An 18,757-nucleotide genomic window follows, 5' to 3' on the forward strand; every position below is an offset into this window, starting at 1 on the left:
AGGTGGCCGAAGTCACCTGGTGGCCGAATATCCATACTTGGCCCCCCCAACCCTAGCAGGGCCCTGCCGCACAGCCTTACCCGGGACTTCTCCTCCAGCCGCGTCATCATGACCACAGTGGCCGTGCGTTGCTCCCACACCATCCGCCAGAAATCGCCCATGGTCTCAGGCAGCGGGCCCTGCGTGGCAATATAGGCGTTCTGCTTGCGGTAGCCATCAATGTAGTTGGCGTTGATGTAGTCACTCCCGGGGACACCTACGGGCAAGAAGGGACGCGGGAGAGCATTATCTCGGGGCCTCCAACCTAGTCCGTGGGCCTCTTCTGGAGGAGACGTCACCCAGTAAGGAGGAGGAGGAGGAGAGCCAGGGGATGGGAGGGGGCCCCACTCTAGGCTCACCATCAATGGAGGTAAGGATGACTCGAGAGTGGTCATAGGCAATGACGTTGGCGTAGCGGTTCTTCGGCTTGTTCACCTCCAGGTTTGAATTCTCCCACGTGAACTGCTGTCCCGGGTCAATTGACTGCAGGGAATGAAGGAGGCAGGTGGAGCTGGGCAACAGCCGATCTCTACCTAGTGCCCCCAGGAGACCCGGCCTTCCAGGTGGTGCCCACATCCACCTTTGCTCCCAGGCCACAGTCACTGGCTCTGTCCCATGGTGCTGGGGAAGGCTGAGCCCCAGCTCCCCAGCCATGGGGCACAGAGAACTGGTCAGCAATGTGACAGACCGAAGACTCCTCTGACCAAGGTACCAAATCCCCTTGCCTAGGAGAGTGGTAGGGGTGGGGTGTGGGCAGGGAAGTCCCTCAAGCCCTGCACCCAGCTACCGAATGAGGGCAGAAGGGAGAGGCGGTGCATGACCCAATGCTGCTGGGCTCTAGACACGCCTGCATGGCCTTGTCCAGCTCTCCTCCTGCCTCTCTGGCTGTTCCTTCTCAGAGGCAGGACACAGTGCTTCTCCGGGGCTCATTCCTCGGCCCTCTTTACACCCTCCAACCTTTTCTGGATGAGCTCACTGGCTCTCAGGACCTCACGCCCATATGCTGGAGCTGACGTAATTCAGCTGTAGCCGAGTCTCCCGAGCCCTGGTCTGCAGAGCCCACAGGACCCTGACATCCCACCAGGACGCCCCACACTTCTTCAGTCTCAGCCTTGGCCGAGCTGAGCTCATCGGCTCCCCTGTGCAAATCTGGCTCTGCTGCTGTGGCTCTCAAAGCCGCGGCCGCAACCTGCCCGTCATCCTCCGAACTCCTCTGTGCCCCGTCTCATCCGTCACCACGTCCCGATGCTCCCCCAGCTCCTTGGCTCTTGCCAACCTGCTGCCAGGGCCTCAGCTGGGCCACCCCCGCTCAGCTGGGCATCTCCCTGCCTCTTTCTTTTGCCTCTTTCCCTACCTCTTTCTGTCTTGCAGCCAGCAAATAATCCTTATAAAATGCCGATCTGATGATCAATTCCCTGCTTAATGCCTTCCATGGGTCCTTGTCACTTCGGATGATAAAAACAACAGCTGAATCTCAGCAAAAACTTACTGTGTGCATGGCGCTATTCTCTGTCCTCTGTGTATTCCCTCTCCCAATCCTCCTATGAAACCAGTTCTATTATTACCCTCCTTTTACAGATGAATACGACCCGAAGTTCTCAGCATAGCACACCACCTGCCTGATGGTTTCTGTACCAGCCTGTTACTCTCCCCAGGTCAGTGAGCACTTCTGTGAGACCCCAACACACCCCACCCCTAGCCTGCCTGCTTCGTGCTGCTGTTGGAGGACCTTCTCTGTACATCTGCATATTTAACACCATGGCATGAGGTCACATTTAGCGTTCTCTGTCTGCACTCATCTCCCCACCGACTGAGCTCCCTGTGGGCACTTGTCTCCACACTCCCAGTAGCTAGCACGGGCTAAGTGCTTGATACTGCTGATCATTAAAGGTAACAGAGCTACTGGATCCTGGCTGCAGAAAAGCTCTCGGCAGGCCAGGGTAGCCAGAGGTGGCTTCCTGGAGAAGGAAGGTCTATAAGGGGAGCGCAGATGGGAGCAGAGAAGCGGCAGAAGGTGAGAGGACATCGCAGGCCTGGACAGTGGGGTGCAGGGCCCCACAGGAGGAAGGGTTAGTGGGACGTGGAACTGGATGAGTGAAGGCCTCATGGGAACTGGAGGCAGGGAGCCGGACTCGGTGGCTCCGTTCCCCTTGTGGGGGGCCCTGGGCAGGGCAGGCCCCCCAGTGGGAGCTCCACAGGAAGAGGCAGCACCCTGTCCTCTAGGCAGATGTGATCATCAATTCGCCTGCCAAGCTCAATTTCCTCTGCGGAAACCTGACCCACAGCCCTTGGAAGTGGAGCCCTGGTGCCCAGGACAGCAAGCAAAGTGGAAGGACATGTGACCGGAGGGAAGTGGATGCACAGGCAGGGCAGAGCTAGCCCTTCAATCACCCATCCATCCATCATCCACCGAGGCGAATCCTGTGCCAGGCCTGCGCTGGGAGCCTTTAACAACACCTTCGCCAGTATTCCTGAGAGAAGTCTGGGCTCTCATCACCTCCTTCACTAGCAAAGCATCTCTCCAGCTGGGAGCTAGAAGCCTTGACTCCAGGAGCAGTGCTTAGAAGTCCGAGCCTCCAGCATGCATGCGTGCTCGGTTGCTTTAGTCATGACCCCATGGGCTGTAGCCCACCAGGCTCCTCTGTCCATGGGATTCTCCAGGCAAGAATACTGGAGTGGGTTGCCATTTTCTTCCCAGGGGATCTTCCCAACCCAGGGATCGAAGCCACGTCTCTTATGTTTCCTGCACTAGCAGGCGGGTTCTTTACCACTAGCGCCTCCTGGAAGCAGGCAGAGTTGAAACCATGGTGAAGGAGGCACCTGGAAGGCCCGGAGCAGGAGGGTTTATGCAGCCCAGGCGGCAGGAGTCAGGCTCCCAGACTCCCCATCTCTGTGATAGGCACTCTGAGCACACGCATATGCAGGCACAGGCTGCCAGATGGGTTCCACTACTCATCAGTGACGTGACCTTAGGCAAGTCATTCCCCTCTCAGAGCCTCAGCCTCCTCATCTGTAAGATGGGATAACACCAGTTCCCATCTCATAGCGTTGTAGGGAGAACATAAATAGATGGTACATGCAGAGTCCCTAGCCTGGAGCTGGCTGGCAGGGAGCTATCTACAAACGCCAGCTGTTATTACTGATTGTGTTTATGACCTTCCATCTGCCTCCCTTAGCTCAGGGGCATGTGACTTTGTGTCCTCATCAGGGCGTGCCTAAAAGGGTCTTGACCAGGCCAGGTACCTAAGAAGCTGAGTTCCCCACTGGCTACTGCTGACCCCTTCTGTCTGTGCTCTTGGGCAGCAGCCTAGAGCCCACCACCCGCTCCCCAAACACACAGAAGGGGCCTGAGGCAGGACAGGAGCTGGCCTGGGGCCAGGCATATGGCGGTGGTGGGGGTGGCGGGGAAGGGATAGCTCACCTCGTACTCTTGGGAGAACTTGAGGCCGTCATTGGCTTTGAGACGCTCGATGTTGTCAGCCAGGTCGGTGATGGGGATGGGCGGGTGGTCTCGCATACCTGGGAGCAGGGCGGGTACATGAGCAGAGTTAGCGTGAGGCCTGAGCAGGTGGCAGAGACAGCCCGATGCATGTATGTGCGCATGTGAACACATGTAACCATGGAGCACGCGGCACTGGTGGCATGGAGACAGCGGCGCATGCGGCGACAGGGGTGGCGGGGCACACAGCGGCCGGGGGCGGGAGGGGACAGGGTGGGGTGTGTATGTCGTGGACGCGAGTGGGCATGGCCAGGTGACACGGTGCTGAGTGGCTGGTCCTCCTCCCAGGTCAGGGCCGGACACCCAGGCGGAGGGCAGCAGACGGGACAGGGCTGGGCGGCCTCAGCCTGTGCCCTGCCCGCGGGCCCTCCTCTGGACAGCGCTCCTGCCCTCAGGGCGCCAGTCACCATGGGAGGCTCTGTGACGTCATCGTCTCAGCACCCAGCATGTGGATGGAGTGATCACGACGTACGGAGATACGGCAGAGTGATAAGGAAGAAACTCGGAGGGAGAGGTAGAGAAGAGGAGGGAGACACTGGGGCAAGGAGATGGGAGAGGCACCAGAAAGGAGTCGGACTGAGGCGGGAGGTGGGAGAGGCAGAGACGAGAGGGGGCGGCTGGAGAAAGGGGACGAGGTGAGGAGAGAGCGGGACGCAGAAGGGAAAGACGGGGGTGAGAAGGTGGAGCGAAGACAGGAACGGAGAAGAGAAGAGCTCAAGGAAGGACAGAGGCAATGGGTGAGAGAAGTAGAGGAGACGCACAGAAGCCAGAGTGGGCCCCAAACGGGGAACGTGAAAAACTAACTTGAGATATTCGGGCAACTGGGGACACTGGAACCTGCAGAGAGAAAGAAAAAAACAGCGGGGCAAGAGAAGGACATCCGTTAACCTCTGGTTACATCGCTGTTGGACTGCAGCCAGCGGGGGTCTGGGGGGCTCGGAGGGCCGGCCCACTGCAGCCCCTTCGGCTCCACCCACCTCAAGTGACAGATGCCCCCCTCCCACCCCCCAGAGCCTGTGCGGCCTTGGGGGCCTCGTTCTGTGATGAAATTCTAGGTCCAAGCCAGCCTTGTGGCCTCTGGTAACCAAGTTTGACCCTGGCTATTTCCAGATCATTTGGCAAAAGAGAAGTGTGCTTTTAGAGAGAGGGAAGGCATGTGCGGTGAGACAGAAGGGTGAGTCCCCGGCAAGGATGGGCAGATGGGGACCGCGTTGCTCTCTCAGCTCTTCTGCTCACTTCAAGCATTTTCAGAAGGAAAGTTAGATCACGAGGGAAAATAATAAACATTTGCTGAACTAAAAACATGGGAAGGGGGACCCTCAGCGGTGCCGCCATTCCAGCCAACCCTTCTTTCTGGTCACTGGTTCCCTCCTTGGATAACCCTGTGCACAGAGACCCCTCTCCCGGCCAGCAGCCTCGTCCCCTGACCTCAGCACCTCTGATGACCCTCAGCGTGCCCTGCCCCAAGGCCCGCCCCAGGCCACGGCCTCCTGTCCTGGTCCCCCATCCCTTGTAACACCACCTCAGATCCCCTGTGCTCCACCCTGCCTTCCCTTCTCAGATCCCTACAGTCACAGGGATCCAGACCCCGGCCCGGCCTGCATATCCACTGGCTCATCCCCCACTGCAAGGCTCCTTGCCCAGGACTTGGACCTCTCCTAGGTTCCAAGTGCTAAAACCACAGGCTCTCACACAGCCCTCTCAGCCTGGCCTCAGAGACACTCCTCTCCCGTACGTTCTCTGTCTGGGTCCCCCTCATTGACCATCCTTCCATCTGCCCTTTCTCAACATTCCAGCTCCTTCCCTGGCTGCTCTTGGGCCGCGCTCTCCCCTCCCTGCACCCTCTCCGGGGGAGAGCTCATCTATCTGCAGGCTTTGACCACTGCGTGCTCCTTGGCACGTCCCTCTCCTGTGGTTCCTGCTAGGATGTTGGCGTGGAGGTCCCCCTGGACCTCCCATCCCACTGCTCAACCAGCAACCTGGGACCCCTGCCCCTATTTCCTCACCCCGCAGGGAATCAAGCCCAAGCTCTGCTGCTCAGGCAGGCCTCTACGGCCAGCCCCACGTCCAGGTCCTTCACAGCAGTCTGCCTCCCCAGGTTCTCCCCCTCCAATCTGCCTTCCACACCACAGCCAGGATGACACTTCTAGAGCACAGTTCTGACCCCACTGCTCCCCTGCTGAAAACCCTTCATGCCTCCCTGGCGCCCTCAAGATGAAGCCCAAACCCCTTAGCCTGGCGTGCAGGCACCCTCTGTGACTCACCCTCCAGACTCAGCTCTGGGCTCTCAACACGCCCAGCTCCAATGCTACAGGACACAGTGCCGCCGAGTTGCTTCGGCACCTGCCACTGTCACCGAAAGGAGCGCCCTTCCAGCCCCTCTGCCTGCCTAAGGCCCCCAGGGCTTCTCATCCCTCTCGGGGGAGGCTTCTCTGCCCTCCAGGCCCCAGCACCCTGGAGTTCTGATTCCTTGCAGATCTGCTCACACCTGGTTGCAGCAGCCTGGCTTTCTCTCTCCCTCTCAGCAGTGCTGACAGGAAGCCAGGGTGCAGGAAGAGAGAGGAAAACCCCAGGTGGACCCACAGCTGACTCCAGTGTCAGGCACCAGACACAGGAATGAATGAGTCTCCAGAATTCTGTGGTCAGCAAACTTTCCCATAAAAGGCCAGAAAGTAAATATTTTTGGTTTTGAAGACATATGGTATGTGTCATATCTACTAAACTCTGTTCTAGAGTGTGAAAACAGCCACAGACAGTACATGTATGAAAGGGCATGGCTGTGTTCCAATAAAACTTTATTTTCAGGAACAGGTGGTGGGCCACATTTTGGCCCCAGGCCACAGTTTGCTGACCTCTGATTTAAATGATTCTGGCCTTTGAGTCTTCCTGCTGAGGGCCCAGATATTCCGGAATAGAGACAAGCTGCTCCTGCTATGCTCCCATCTGAATTTCTGACTCATAAAAGCTGTGAGACTAGTACATCATTGCTGTTGTTTCCAGCCATGAAATGGTGGGGTCATTCAGCATGCAGCGCTAAGCAGTTTGTGCACACACAAACCCTGTGTGTGTTATAGCTCACTCATTCATTCAGCTGTGTGTTTCACAGGCGCTCAACAAGACCCACCATGCGCCCAACCCAAGAGATGGCGGAGGAGGAAGACAGTTCCTGGCTTCACAGAGCTCAGACTGTCACTGAGGCAACCCCAGCCCAGGGTGAGAGGTGTCATGATGGAAAGGAGCACCTGGGAGCCGAGGAATGACCCCCCCCCCCCCCGCCTCCCCCGGGAAGAAGTCTAATGAGCTGTGTCTGCTGGGGTGCAGATAGGGAATGACAGCCAGACACCACGATAGTGGTGGGGAAGGAGGGGCAGGCACCAAATCCTGTGCTGCCTCCTTGGGCTCACACGGAAAATCTGGGCCCAGCCACCAGGAAGGGTCAGGTGCAGACAGCCCCATCCTGCCACAAGATCTGATGAGTCCCACCAACAAAGCCCTCTTCTGGGTGCAGGGGTCAGAATGCAGGTATAGGGGCTGGCACCCCGGGGCTGGGATATGGGTTCTGTGAAGGTCCCAGCTCTATATTTGGAGGGCTTGACTGAAGACAGGTCAGGGTCTAAGGAGCTTCACCCCACCCACTGAGGCTTCCAGGCCTGTCCAGCTGCTGGATACAGGGGTTCCTTGGTCACTTCCTCACTGTGGGTGGGTACAGGGAGAAGGGTGGAAAGCAGGAACAGGAGACGGGGGCCAGGGTGAGGCCAGGGTCCCTGGGCAGAGACTGGCAGACCCAGGTGGGGCAGGCAGGCTGGGGGAGCCACCCTACCTGGGGTCTGGTAGTTGAGCCGCCGCATCTCCACGGGGTCGGAGGAGTGGGCCAGCAAGGAGTCCTTCAGCCCAGTTGACTGCTCATCCTTGGATGATGGGGACTGGGTCCTTTTCCTGGAGAGACAGAAGGGTGGTTGGTGAGAATCGAGGTCCAGGCGGAGGCAGAGACACGTGGCATGGCCGGCTGCCCCAGAGCTCTGAGTCCACAGCTCTGCCCCTCCCATCCCAGCCTGGGGTCTCTGAGCACAGGGGAGCCAGGGCCACAGGGTGGGGATGGGCAGAGAGCAGGAGTAGGGAGCGGACAGTGGGCCAGCACAGCAAGGAAGAAAGGGGTCGCAGAGGCTGGTGGCTCCTTCCCATGGGGACAGGTCACAGCTGGGCAGTGGCTGTTGTCCACAAGACCCCCACGCTGAGGCAGCAGGAGCCACCAGGAGTAAACATGCAAACGACACATAAAATATGCAAACATCATAGAGAGCTGGGCCCCCACTGTCTGGCTCTTGGGATCAGGGTAAAAGCGCAGAGCAGCAGGGGAAGGCGTTCCCCTAGCTGGGCAGAGTGTTCCCTTGCTGGCCTCAGCTCCCCAGTCTACGGGGACAGGATCAAAGACAGACTGTGGGGTCCATCTGCTGACAAGTATCTAAGGCTTCTGTGCAGGGGACACAGCAGTATCAGGGGAGGAAACTTACACGAGTGTGCGTGAGTGTGCACCCCACACTTCCCCACTGCCCTGCAGCCAGCGCTCCTTGCACACAGGCCAGGCTCTGTCTCTTGCAGAGCTGCAGTAACCTCAGACACCTGGGAGCCTGGAGGTAGGCTCTGGGGAGTTCAGAGTCAGCCTGTGCATGCATGGGAAGCACTGGCATTCTGAGCTAAGCCCGTCTCTGGAGAAGGGGCACCCCCCTGTGCAGGCCACAGGTGGAGACAGTGACAGAGCCAGACCCGGCATCTGCTGAGCTGACCAGCCAGCCACAGGCCAGGAGGTTTCTGATCCAAGCAGCGCCCCTCCCCGCTGGGCCCGCAGTGTGCACGGGGACGAGAAGTGAAGGGGGAGGCGTGTGAAGAGAGAAAGAAGGACTCCTACCTTTCTTGTTTACTAGGTCCCGAAAGACAGGCAAGGACAGAAGAAAGGAACCGTCACTGTTTCCGCCACACACACTCAGGCCCTCTCGTGACACAGGGGGACACTGCGGACTGATCTATGGCACCCACGTGGCATTCACAGGGAGGGGGTCACCTCTCCCGGCGTACACCAGGACCCAGACGGCAGTGGAGGGGGCTTGAGTGGGTGTGGGAGTCGCTCCTCAGGTTCCCCACCCATGGGTCTTCCGGCCCTGAACCAGGTGAGCTCGTCCCTATTCACCCTGGGAGGAAAGAGCTAACTTCAGGTAGCAGGCACTGGGTCTAGGTCAAGGGTCAGGGTCAAGGGTCGGGAGAGATGACCCCCTCGTGTGTGTACCTGTGTGCAGACACAAGAACCAACACACGTGCGCTGACAGCCTTGTGCTGGGTGCTGGAAACAGGCCCAGCGATGTTCCCATGGAAGCACCACCAGACAGTGGGGGACAGTGTGAGGCGGGGATGGGAGGGGCCTGGCAGAGCCTCGTGGCACCAGAGCCTGGAAAGCAGTCTCCAAGGATGGGACAAGAGTGCAGTGCAAGGGCGCAGGCCAGGCCGGCCAGGAACTGAATTAGTTCAGTGATGATGTAGGGGGTGGTGGCAGGGGCCAGAGCAGCCAAGCATCTGATGGACCGTCAGGCTGCAGACAGGCTATAAAACTCTCTAGTGAAAGCTGAGAAGTTTTATATTGAGGGTGACAAAGCAAATCTTTGCAAATACTCTTCAGGCTGGGAGGAGGACAGAGAGGAACGGGCACGCTAAGAAAAGGAGGAGGCTGCAGCTACGCAAGAGACAGGACTGAGGTGTAACACGTGCGTGTGTGTTACCTCGTGGGGAGCTCACGGTGGGGTGGGGGGCAGATCAAGTGATATTCACAAGAGACTGGGGGGGGGGGAGTGGGAGGGAGGAGGGTTGAGGGTGACGCTTGGATGATTTCCAGTTGGTAACTGGGGGGTTTGCCCATCCCCTGTGACAGGGACCCTCAGGGGAGGGCTGTGGGAAAGGTCAAGACACCCTCTGTCTGGGACAGTTGTGGATGCTGTGGTCACAGCGGGCACTGAATAAACGTCCGTCAAGTGAGTGTCCGTGGGCATGTGGACCTGAAGCTGGGTCTGGGCCCCTCAAGGCCTGGGCAGGGGAGTCAGGCTGGGAGTCGTCTAGGGCTGGTGGCAGAGAGGATGCTGAAGGTAGGAGACCAGGAGGAGGTAGTGTTTTGAAGCTGAGAGACAGACGTGCTCACATCCACCAAAACAGAGACAGACAGACGGACATGCCCTGGGGATGCACCTGAAAAGTCCTTGGTGAGGGTGTGGCTGCTCATCACGCCCAGGCTCACACCAGTGTGTGTGCACACACACTGCTTCTCCTCTCCTGGCTTCTCTCCGAGCCCAGGAGCATGCACCCCAGGATGCAGGCCGGTGTGGCTGCCCCGGCCTGCATGTGTCTGGCCGGGGAGGGCCTGGGGGTCCAAGCGAAGGTGGCCCTCCACCAGAGCTCTCACCTCTTGAACAGGAGGATGGCAATGACGATGAGGACAATGAGGATGACTGCCAGGACAGGACCCGTCACCCACAGCAGCTCGGGTTCCTCCTGCTGCTGGGCTGGTGTCACCTGGATCACGATCTCGTCAGAGTAGGGGCTGCAGGCATAGCGCTTCTGTGACCCGGTGGAGGAAGAGCATAGCAGGTGAGCCCCGGGGTGAGACTGCCCATCCTCCATCCCCCAAACCTGGAGAAAGGGCTCTGGGCCGGGTCTCCCGGAACTAAGAGGTTGACCTGGGCCTGGTCAGCTCACTGGGCCCCTAGGGACGGGTCGGGTTGGCCTTCTGGATCCTAGGGGTCAGTGCCCTGAGACCGCAGTGCAGGTCTGGGGCCTCTGGGGTGTCTGAGACTGGTCTGGGGGTGTCTGGTCAGGCCTGGGGTCTTGGGGAGACCTGGTCCACGGGTTCCTTGAGAGAGGCGAGCACAAAGCACTGGTAGCTCAGGCCTGGAGACAGCGGCCGGTTGTAGAAGCCCTCGTAGTTCTTCTTGTCCCCCAGGGTGAAGGTCTCCGGGAGAACGTCCACCTGAGCGGCCACGTATGGCTTCAGCCGCTCCGCCTGCCGCCGGCGCCGCTCCACCTGCCGCCGGCGCCGCTCCGCACTGCCTTGCTCGATGGCCTCCAGCAGCTGGGCGGAGAGCACAGGAGTCACACAGGGGCCTTGGAGCACACACTCCTGGGCTGAGGCTAGGCTTGCCGTCCACATTAAGGGCCTGAGGCTGGCCTGACTCTCTGGCCACACAGAATCACGCCAAACACCAGCAGGCAGTGCCACTCCTCCCAGCCAACCTGCTAAGAAGGGGCCCACTGGGCAACCTGCCCCTCACCCTCACCAGAGAGGGCTGGGGGTCCACTCAAGACCGTCTGTGGCCTCTAGACCCCTGGAGACTGCAAGGCTCACAGGGCCTGAGATTCTCTAGATCTGAGAGATGTCTCTGCCACTTCGCACCCCTGGGGATCCTCCACAAACCCCTCTGGGGAGGTCTCAGTAAGCCCTCCAGGAGTTCTCTGAAAGCTCCCAGGAGCCAGCTCAGAGTGCGTCTCCTCGGAGACACGGGCAGGCTGCCAATCAGAGAATAATTCCAGTTTGTGGGGAGTCCCCAGGGCACAGCCAACCAGTGCAGTGGGACTGCCATCAGGGCTGCCCCGGCCGGGTCCCCAGGCACCTCGTCCAGCTCCAGCTCCTCGGGTGTGCTCCACCGTGGCGCCAGCATGCTCCCTCCCATGCGGTCGATGGGCACCACCATGATGTAGAACCACCTGGCCAGGCAGAGGAGAATCAGGACCGTCCTCCCCTGGCTCTTGCACGGCTGGCCCCGCCCCCGGCCCCCAGGTGTGTCTGCACACCTGACCAGTGCCGGTTCCTGCACATGGGGCATGGTGAGGGTGAAGCAGCCGTCCTCGATGTAGGCTGAGGCCAGCAGGGGCTTGTGTGGCAGGAGGTCGGGGGCCGTGCGGATGGACACGAGGTGCTGCAGGCCCCCTGCGCTGCTGCCGCGGTTCATCAGCACAAACGAGTATTCGGTGTTGGGCTGCAGGTCTGCGATCAGCTTCCGCATGGAGTGCCCGTCCACCTCCACGCTCTGCCCGTTGTACAGGATCTGCATGGGAAGTGGGGGGGGGGGGGCGCAGGCAGCGTGTTTGGATGAGGGGCCCCCTCCCAGGCCTGCGGGACAGAACTCTGTGAAACGCAGACGCGCGGGCGGGGACTGTGTTAGGCCCAGCTGGCCCCACCTACCCTGAAGGGTACTGCTGACTTGTAGGAGTCGGGCACCTCCCAGCTGAGCAGCACGGATGTCTTCATTGCAGCCTCCACACGGAAGTTCTTGGCAAACACTGTTGGGATGCAAGGAGGGAGGCGTCAGCTCTGGCTGCCTAAGGGGAATAAATAGGCCTGGAGGGCTCCCCGCTGGGAAGAGATGGGGGGGCAGGGCGCAGGGGGTTAGGGATGGCTGCAGAAGGCCAGAACCCCCACTCCCACCAGCTTCCACTGCACACGGTTCAGCTCCCAGCCCCGGCTCTTCCTCACGGTGAGAACCGAGTGGGACAGGAGCCACAGGACCCTTGGTCGGGCTCTCCAGAAGGGCGCGGGTGAAGCTGGAGCTTACAGACAGCAGGTCAGAGTGACCAGAGGTCAGTGGGACTCGATCACGAGAAGCCATGTGGCCGCGCACCAGAGCACAGTGGACCGTGTTCACTAGAGGCCAGGGGGTCATGGCCCCAAGAGGTTAGTGTTGCATACCCAAGAGCGGTGATGCAGTCATGAGAGATCAGTGGGCCAAGGTCACGAGAGATTGGAGTTGCCCAGCAGAGGTCAGTAGGCCAAGGACAGCAGAGGTCAGGGGCCACACACGGAGAATGTGGCGCCTGTTCACTAGAGGTTAGTGATCATGGCCACGAGAGACTGGAGTGTCACACACCAGAGGTTGGTGGCTCACAGTCGCCAAAGGTCAGTGAGTCAAGGAGAAGAGAAGTCCCCAGGCGTAGCCACGTGCCCGCAGCACACACCTTGCTCCACGGGCATGGTCCGGGACTGGATGCTGGGGCTGAGCGGGCCAGCGCCTTTGCTGGTGCGTGCGCGGACCTTGATGTCGTAAGTGGTGTCTGGCTTGAGGCCGGAGAGCGTCAGGTGGGTCTCGGCAGTGACGTTCTGAAGCTCCTGCTGGCTGTTGATGTCACGGTACACCACAGTGTAGTTGGTGATGCGCCCGTTCCTCTCCGCCAGCACCGGGGGGTCCCAGATCAGTTCCGTGGTAGACGTGGTCAGCCCTATCACGCGCAGGTTTTGGGGGAAACCGCTGGGCACGTCCTCGGGGGTCGTGATTTCCTTCTCGAACTCATCGCCCAGGCCGGCCCGGTTCTTGGCAGCGAGCCGGAAGATGTAGGTGGCCCCTTTGTGCAGGCCAGTGACTGTAAAGTGCTGGTCGTCCTTGCCAAAATCGATGGTGTTGGGCCGCGCCTCGTCGGCTCGGCGGTACTGCAGCCGGTAGCCCAGCAGCTCCCCAGGCAGCTCCTTGGGCGGGTGCCACTGGAGCAGCGCCGTGTTCATGGCCGTGGTGCTGACCATCATGGTGGGCCGGCCTGGGACTGAACAACCACGCACTGGGCTCCGGCCCTGCCCTCCTCGCGGCCCCGCCCTCAGTTCTGACCCCAATCCCTCACTCACCTGCCCCCGTCGTCGTGACAATTTTGGGCTTGCTGCGGGCACCATCCCCCTTGGTGGTGTAGGCGGCCACGGTGATGGAGTAGGTGGTCTCCGGGGTCAGGCCGCTGATGGTGGTTTCCTAAAGGAGGAGGAGGGGCCCATTCCCATCACAGGACAGCAAGGAGGGACCAGACTAGGCCAGCCACCCCAGGCACACGGGGCCAGAGGTCTTGGGAGGGGGGCTGTGTGGTGCTGGGCCCTGCGGGAGGCAGTACAGGCAGGTGGATGTGTGCCCAGGAGGACCCAGCCTTTCTGGGGAGCCACACGCCTAAGGCAGACAAGCTGCTCATTCTTCCTTTCAGACAAGAACAAAGGGCCACACTGTTCCTTCACTGCATTGTGCTGTGAATGACACCTCGTGAGGTCCGGGTGCACGTGACACACAGGGCAGACAGCCTTGCACGCACGGAGCACCTCGCTCGGCTCTTGGTGCGCACACCCATGCAGCCTGCGGCTCCTCCTGCGCCAGCAGGTGGAGGGCCACCTGTAGACACTAACGCATGCACACGCACACCACAGAGGGAGGCGGAGGGTGGGCCGAGGCACCACCCTGCAGGACTGAGTAGGACCCCTCCTGTCCCCATCCAGGCCCTGGCTCTGTGAGCACCGTATGCCTTGCAAAGCTTGCTGGGGCAGGGAGGAGATGAGGAGGACAGAGAACGAGCCCCCACCCCCCCACCCTGGGGAGCACACTGTCCCCAGTGATGCCTGAGAAGTCAGCCAGGGCAGTGTCCCCCTGCCTTGGCAGGCCCTCACATATGCCCATTTCCAGCCAAGGCATCATTTCCAGAGACATGCGGAAAAACACCATGGGAGGCCAAGCCACACCACACAGAAGGAATAGTGGGAAGACGGAAGGGGACCACCGCGCAGTGGGAACAGAGCTGTCACCACCAGCCCTGGCGTCCCTCCAGCTCTGAGCCTCAGGTGGAGCCGCTGCAGCAGCCACCAAACCCTCGCAGGCCCCTTCTGCCCTGGCTGGAGGGTCTCCCAGAGCTGGGGCTCCAGAACACACCGATGCCGGAACCCAGCCTCCAGACCTGCCTCCCAGCCTGGGCCTGGAGCAGGTGATTTTTCACTCCAGGGATCAATAAGGCCTAACGATCAGGATCGGATTTAACTCCATCCCCATCTGGCCAGAGCAAGGGCCAGGGCCCAGTCGATCTCGAACACTGGCCTGAAATTGCTGCTTGACAGGCGAGAAGTAAGGATTAGAGAAAATGCCAATCGCTGCTCAGCTCGGGGCTCGGCGTAAACGCCAATTTTCTCCAGATGTGGCTGGTGCCCCGTGGATCTTGGCAGCTCAGGCTGGGAGGAAAGGCGGGGGCGGGGGAGTGTCCCACGAGCCCAGCCTAACCCAGGTCTTGCCCGCGCTCGCACACCTCTTACTTACATAGTCCTCGGACTCCTCTGGCCGCCACTGACCGCGGGAGAGGGAGAGAAAGGGAGATAGGATGTGAAGGACTCTGGCCCCGAGGGGGCCTGGTTGGGGGAGGGCTGGTGGCAGGCACAGGCCAGAGGGGTGGCATCCCCGGACCACTCACCATCCAAAGATCCCAGCCCCTGCCTCATAAGCCCAGCCGGGGGCACCAGGGCTGAGGAGGGGAGACCTGGAGGGCAGAGGGCCAGAGCAACAGGGCTCTCTGACATTGTGGGGTTGGAGGGCGCCGCCTGGAGGTGCTTAGAGGGAGAGGCTGCCAGACTTGGTGGGGGTGGGGAGACATGGAAGTGTCTGTATGGTACATGGAAGTGGCTATACTGGTTTGTCGGGAACAGTCCTAGTCTAAGCTTGCTGTCCTGGTATGATTATTCGCAACGTCTCCTTTCCCTCTCAGAAGCATCCCAGTTGGGAAGACAAGATTATGAAGTGTGCTCTAGGCAAGTGACGTTGCCCAGGAACAGCAGAAGTTATGCTGTGGCTGGAAGCGGCGGGGCAGACTGGTCAGCAAGATGACAGAGGCCGTGAGTGCCAAGTTCAGAGTCTGGACCCTGCCCCACAGGCACTGGGAAAGACCCAGTTCCTTCCCAGGATGCCTAAACATCAAGATAGGAAGGCACAGATCTGGGCTGGCACTACTGCTGCTGCTGATTCTCAATACGTTCTTCTCCAGGCTGTGGTGCATGTAGGTTTACTAGCTGGAGGGTGGAGAGAAGAAGGTCCTGGGGCACTGGAGGGCCGGGGGTTGAGAGCTGTCTGGCACAGCTGGACATGGGCCATGCCATCCCCAGACCACGGGGTCCTCTGGGCCAACCGCCTTGCAGTGCTGGTTTAATCTCTGTCCAGCAATCCCAGTTGCTCCTGTTCTGGGAAGCTGTCTTGGAAAGTCCTTGCAAGGAGTGTGGGACAAGATACAGGAGGAGGCCCTCGGCTGTCCCTCCTGGCCTCAGCCACTTTCTAAGGTGTGGCTGGGCCCAGCCCTGCTCTAGGGTCCTTGCCTAGGGGGATGGGGGATGCCCTTGCTATCCAAGCCAGGCATAGGCATGGAGGGCCTCACAAGGGGGAGCCTGAGACAAAAAGGGAAAGAGAAACAGGTTGAGGCCAAACACAGGGCCAGAGGATGGAAGGGATCACAGGAGAGAAGACGACAGACAGGTGAAAATGCAGCCAGCGTGAGGGAGAGACAGCAACAGAGAGGAAGGAAAAACAGATCACAGGGATGAAAAGAGACAGGGAGGCGGAGTCAGAGACCACGAGAAACAGACAAACTCGAGATACAGACACACACGTGAAAGGAGACAAGTCTGGCCACACAGTCGTGGGGAGCCTGCACCCCACTGATGAGGCCTGGGCTGAGCAGATGGTGCTGTGGGGAAGGACAGGCTGTGACGTCCTTGACCAGGCGCTCAGGGGACAGCTGGGCCCTGTGGCCAGGCGGGGGACCAGGCCCCATCTGCTCATCTCCTGGCCTGGAGCACAATGACCCCAGTCCGGGTGTTGGGGGCTGCAAAGGCAGGTCCTCCACCTTCACTTGGCTTCCCTAGAGCTCGGGTGTGTGTTTATCTCCTGTCACAGGAGATCTGAGGCCAAGAGGACAGTGCCCTTCGTCCTACGGCCCAGCTCCCTCCTAACCACTTGAGACCAGAAGGGGGCACCCGAAGTGGAGCAGCTTCTCTGGAGCCGCAGTGGCTGCAGCTGTGCTGCTGGCCCCCTGGGGTGGCATGGCCAGAGGGAGCCCATTCCCGGGATGCTTCTGGGTGGGTGTGTCCACCCGCCGAGGCTCCAGGAAGAGCCCTCAACCTGCCCCAGGAATGCAGGCGGGTCCACAGGCCTGCCTTCTCCCCCTGCTCCCTTATCGCTGGGCAGGCCCAGAGGAGGAAGAGAGTGCCCTCTGGGCAGAAAACTGAACCCAGCCGGAGCTGCAGACAGGAAAGCCCTGCCTGCCTGTGGGTGAGTCCAACCCTAAGTACAGCACGAAGAACACCAGCCTGATCCCAGCCTGGGGGGCGGGGGGTGGTGTGAAGAGCCAGAACGGGGTGGGGAGGGGGATGTTTGCATTCTGGGGGGGAAATCAGGCTCCACCCTCTCATGGCCCTGATTCTGGACAGAAAGCCCTTCAGCACAGACACACTGCCAGGTGCTGTGAATCTTCAACAGAATGTGTGGGGAGGGAAGTCGTAGTAGTGATTACAGGCCTTTCCTGGGAGTCCTGAGACCTGGTCTCTTATCTGAGCTCAGCCACCCCTTACTGGGAAGTTCTGGCCTGCTTGTCCAGTCTCCCAGTGCCCCAGGTTGTCCTTCTGGATAGCCAACCAGTGCTGAGAATATCCCAGGAACCTCACCCTAAGCTCCCAGGCAGAAACGCCATCCCCTGAGGACGGAAGAGTGGAGAGGTGTGAGTGAGCCGGGCCGCGGGCCCAGCCCTTGAAAGCAAACATCAGCCTGGCCTGATTCGTCCAACTCTGCCAAGACAACGGCTGGACAGGGCAGGTGACTGCTCCAGCTGGGAGAGGAGGCAGGCACGTCTCAAAAACCCAGCCTAACTGACAGCGAGTGCATTTCCTGGGCGGGGGGGGGGGGGGGGGGGGGGGCCGGAGGCCGGGGGGCATGCCGACAGAGCTCCGCATTGCTGGCACCAATGGCTGAGCCACCAAAGTGACTGCCAGGCTGGGACTGCCACCAGGGCAGGTGGGGCTGGCAGAGCCTGGGTTGGGACAGCTCAGGCAGACCCAAGACAGAGGAGGGAGTGATCGTGGCAGCTGGCCCTAACCTCCTGATCTCAGCACTTCCCCTAATGCCACAGCATGTCTTGGTGTCACCGTCCCTCTGACAGCAGGCAGGAGAGGGGAGCGAACCTGGGCTCCAAAGTGAAAGTGGAATGCGACGGTCTCGCCCGCCCACCGACCCCACCACCTCCAGGGTGCACACCTGGGCCTCGGCCAGCATGACGTCCTGGATGATGGGGGAGCCGCGGGGTTCGCCGTTCTCCAGCCGCACATAGGTGACCTGGTAGCCACGGATCTGGCCGTGCTGCTTGCTGGGGACGGGCAGCTTCCAGGAGACGCGCACTGCAGTGGAGTTGAGCGGCTCCACCTCCACCTTCCGCGGTGGCCCGCTGGGCACTGGGGACCAGAAGGAGAAAGAAGTCAGGTGCGTGGGCAAGGAAGTCAGGCGGGCACAGCACAGCTCCAAGGCCGTGCCTCCGCACCCACAGCCCAGGGAAGGCCCTGATGGGGATGTTCCTGCAGGGCAATGTGGAGGGCTCCCTCCACCTGCACGGGGAAGAGCCTGGGACTCTGCGACCACCCTCGGGCCCAGGACTGCCTCACTCGGTGGGGAGGTGGGGCACCAGGCCTTCGACCTCCCCAAATCAGCACAACCTGTGCTATCTCCCCTGGGCCCCGCGTCACCCCGACGTCTAGTGAGGTGAGCCGCGCCAGTGTCTCTGGCGCCAGTCTCCCCGGTTCTTGCCCTCTTTGGCCTCAGCCTTTTGAAGCTCCCCTGCCTGGGGAGCCCCGGGGCTGGGATTTGGGCACAGGCTGTCCCACGAGCTCCATCTCCCCAGGTGGGGCCATTAAGCCTGTACCGGGAAGACAGGGAGCTCCCCAGGGGCGCTCAGGAGGCTGAGCCCTGGGCGTCTGTCTGGCGGGGACATCTCTTGCCTAGACTGAGGCACAGCCTCTCCTGTCTCCAGCGTCCTGTGGGGCTGTCCCGTGAACCCTCACCCTTAGCCAGGCAGCTCTCCTGCTCCCTGTCCCCTCCCCTCGCCTGTCCCCCAGCGCCGCCTACCGTCCTCGTCGGTGCGAACTAGCACCGGGCTGCTCTCGGGGCCGGGGCCCACGTCCGTGTGCGCCCGCACCCACACCCGGTACTCCGTCCACTTCTCCAGGCCCACCAGGTCCCAGCTGGAGTGCTCGCGGCCGATGCCGTCCACCACGTGCCGCCCGCGGTCCTCGCCGTCCACCGCCTCGTAGGCCACCGAATACTGGGTGATGACGCCGTTGCGGCTGTCAGCCGGCGGCGGGACCCAACTTACCCGGACGGTGGTGGAGCCCACGCTCACACACGTCACCTTCTGGGGGGGTGCGGAGGGGGC

The 18,757-nt window shown here is 60.8% G+C and overlaps 1 protein-coding gene across 13 annotated transcripts in view; it reads right to left on the minus strand.

Moving 5' to 3' along the window:
* Positions 1-18,757, minus strand: part of PTPRF (protein tyrosine phosphatase receptor type F) — an 83,949-nt gene that overhangs the window by 5,183 nt on the left and 60,009 nt on the right. For 3 of the 13 annotated variants that reach the window (XM_070468298.1, XM_020914785.2, XM_020914784.2), the window contains 15 exons: positions 18,451-18,756; positions 17,590-17,783; positions 14,617-14,643; positions 13,185-13,302; positions 12,527-13,105; positions 11,757-11,854; positions 11,366-11,619; positions 11,185-11,278; positions 10,413-10,646; positions 9,981-10,135; positions 7,359-7,474; positions 4,343-4,375; positions 3,461-3,558; positions 399-522; positions 81-256 (listed from right to left, as the gene is read on the minus strand). In XM_070468298.1, coding sequence (XP_070324399.1) covers positions 81-256; positions 399-522; positions 3,461-3,558; positions 4,343-4,375; positions 7,359-7,474; positions 9,981-10,135; positions 10,413-10,646; positions 11,185-11,278; positions 11,366-11,619; positions 11,757-11,854; positions 12,527-13,105; positions 13,185-13,302; positions 14,617-14,643; positions 17,590-17,783; positions 18,451-18,756 — 2,606 coding nt within the window. The remainder of the gene's footprint in view (positions 1-80; positions 257-398; positions 523-3,460; positions 3,559-4,342; positions 4,376-7,358; positions 7,475-9,980; positions 10,136-10,412; positions 10,647-11,184; positions 11,279-11,365; positions 11,620-11,756; positions 11,855-12,526; positions 13,106-13,184; positions 13,303-14,616; positions 14,644-17,589; positions 17,784-18,450; position 18,757) is intronic. The other 10 variants (XM_020914787.2, XM_070468299.1, XM_070468300.1 and 7 more) reach the window with 7 other exon arrangements.

Source organism: Odocoileus virginianus, chromosome 5 (assembly GCF_023699985.2).
Source record: "Odocoileus virginianus isolate 20LAN1187 ecotype Illinois chromosome 5, Ovbor_1.2, whole genome shotgun sequence".
Taxonomy (NCBI): Eukaryota; Metazoa; Chordata; class Mammalia; order Artiodactyla; family Cervidae; genus Odocoileus; species Odocoileus virginianus.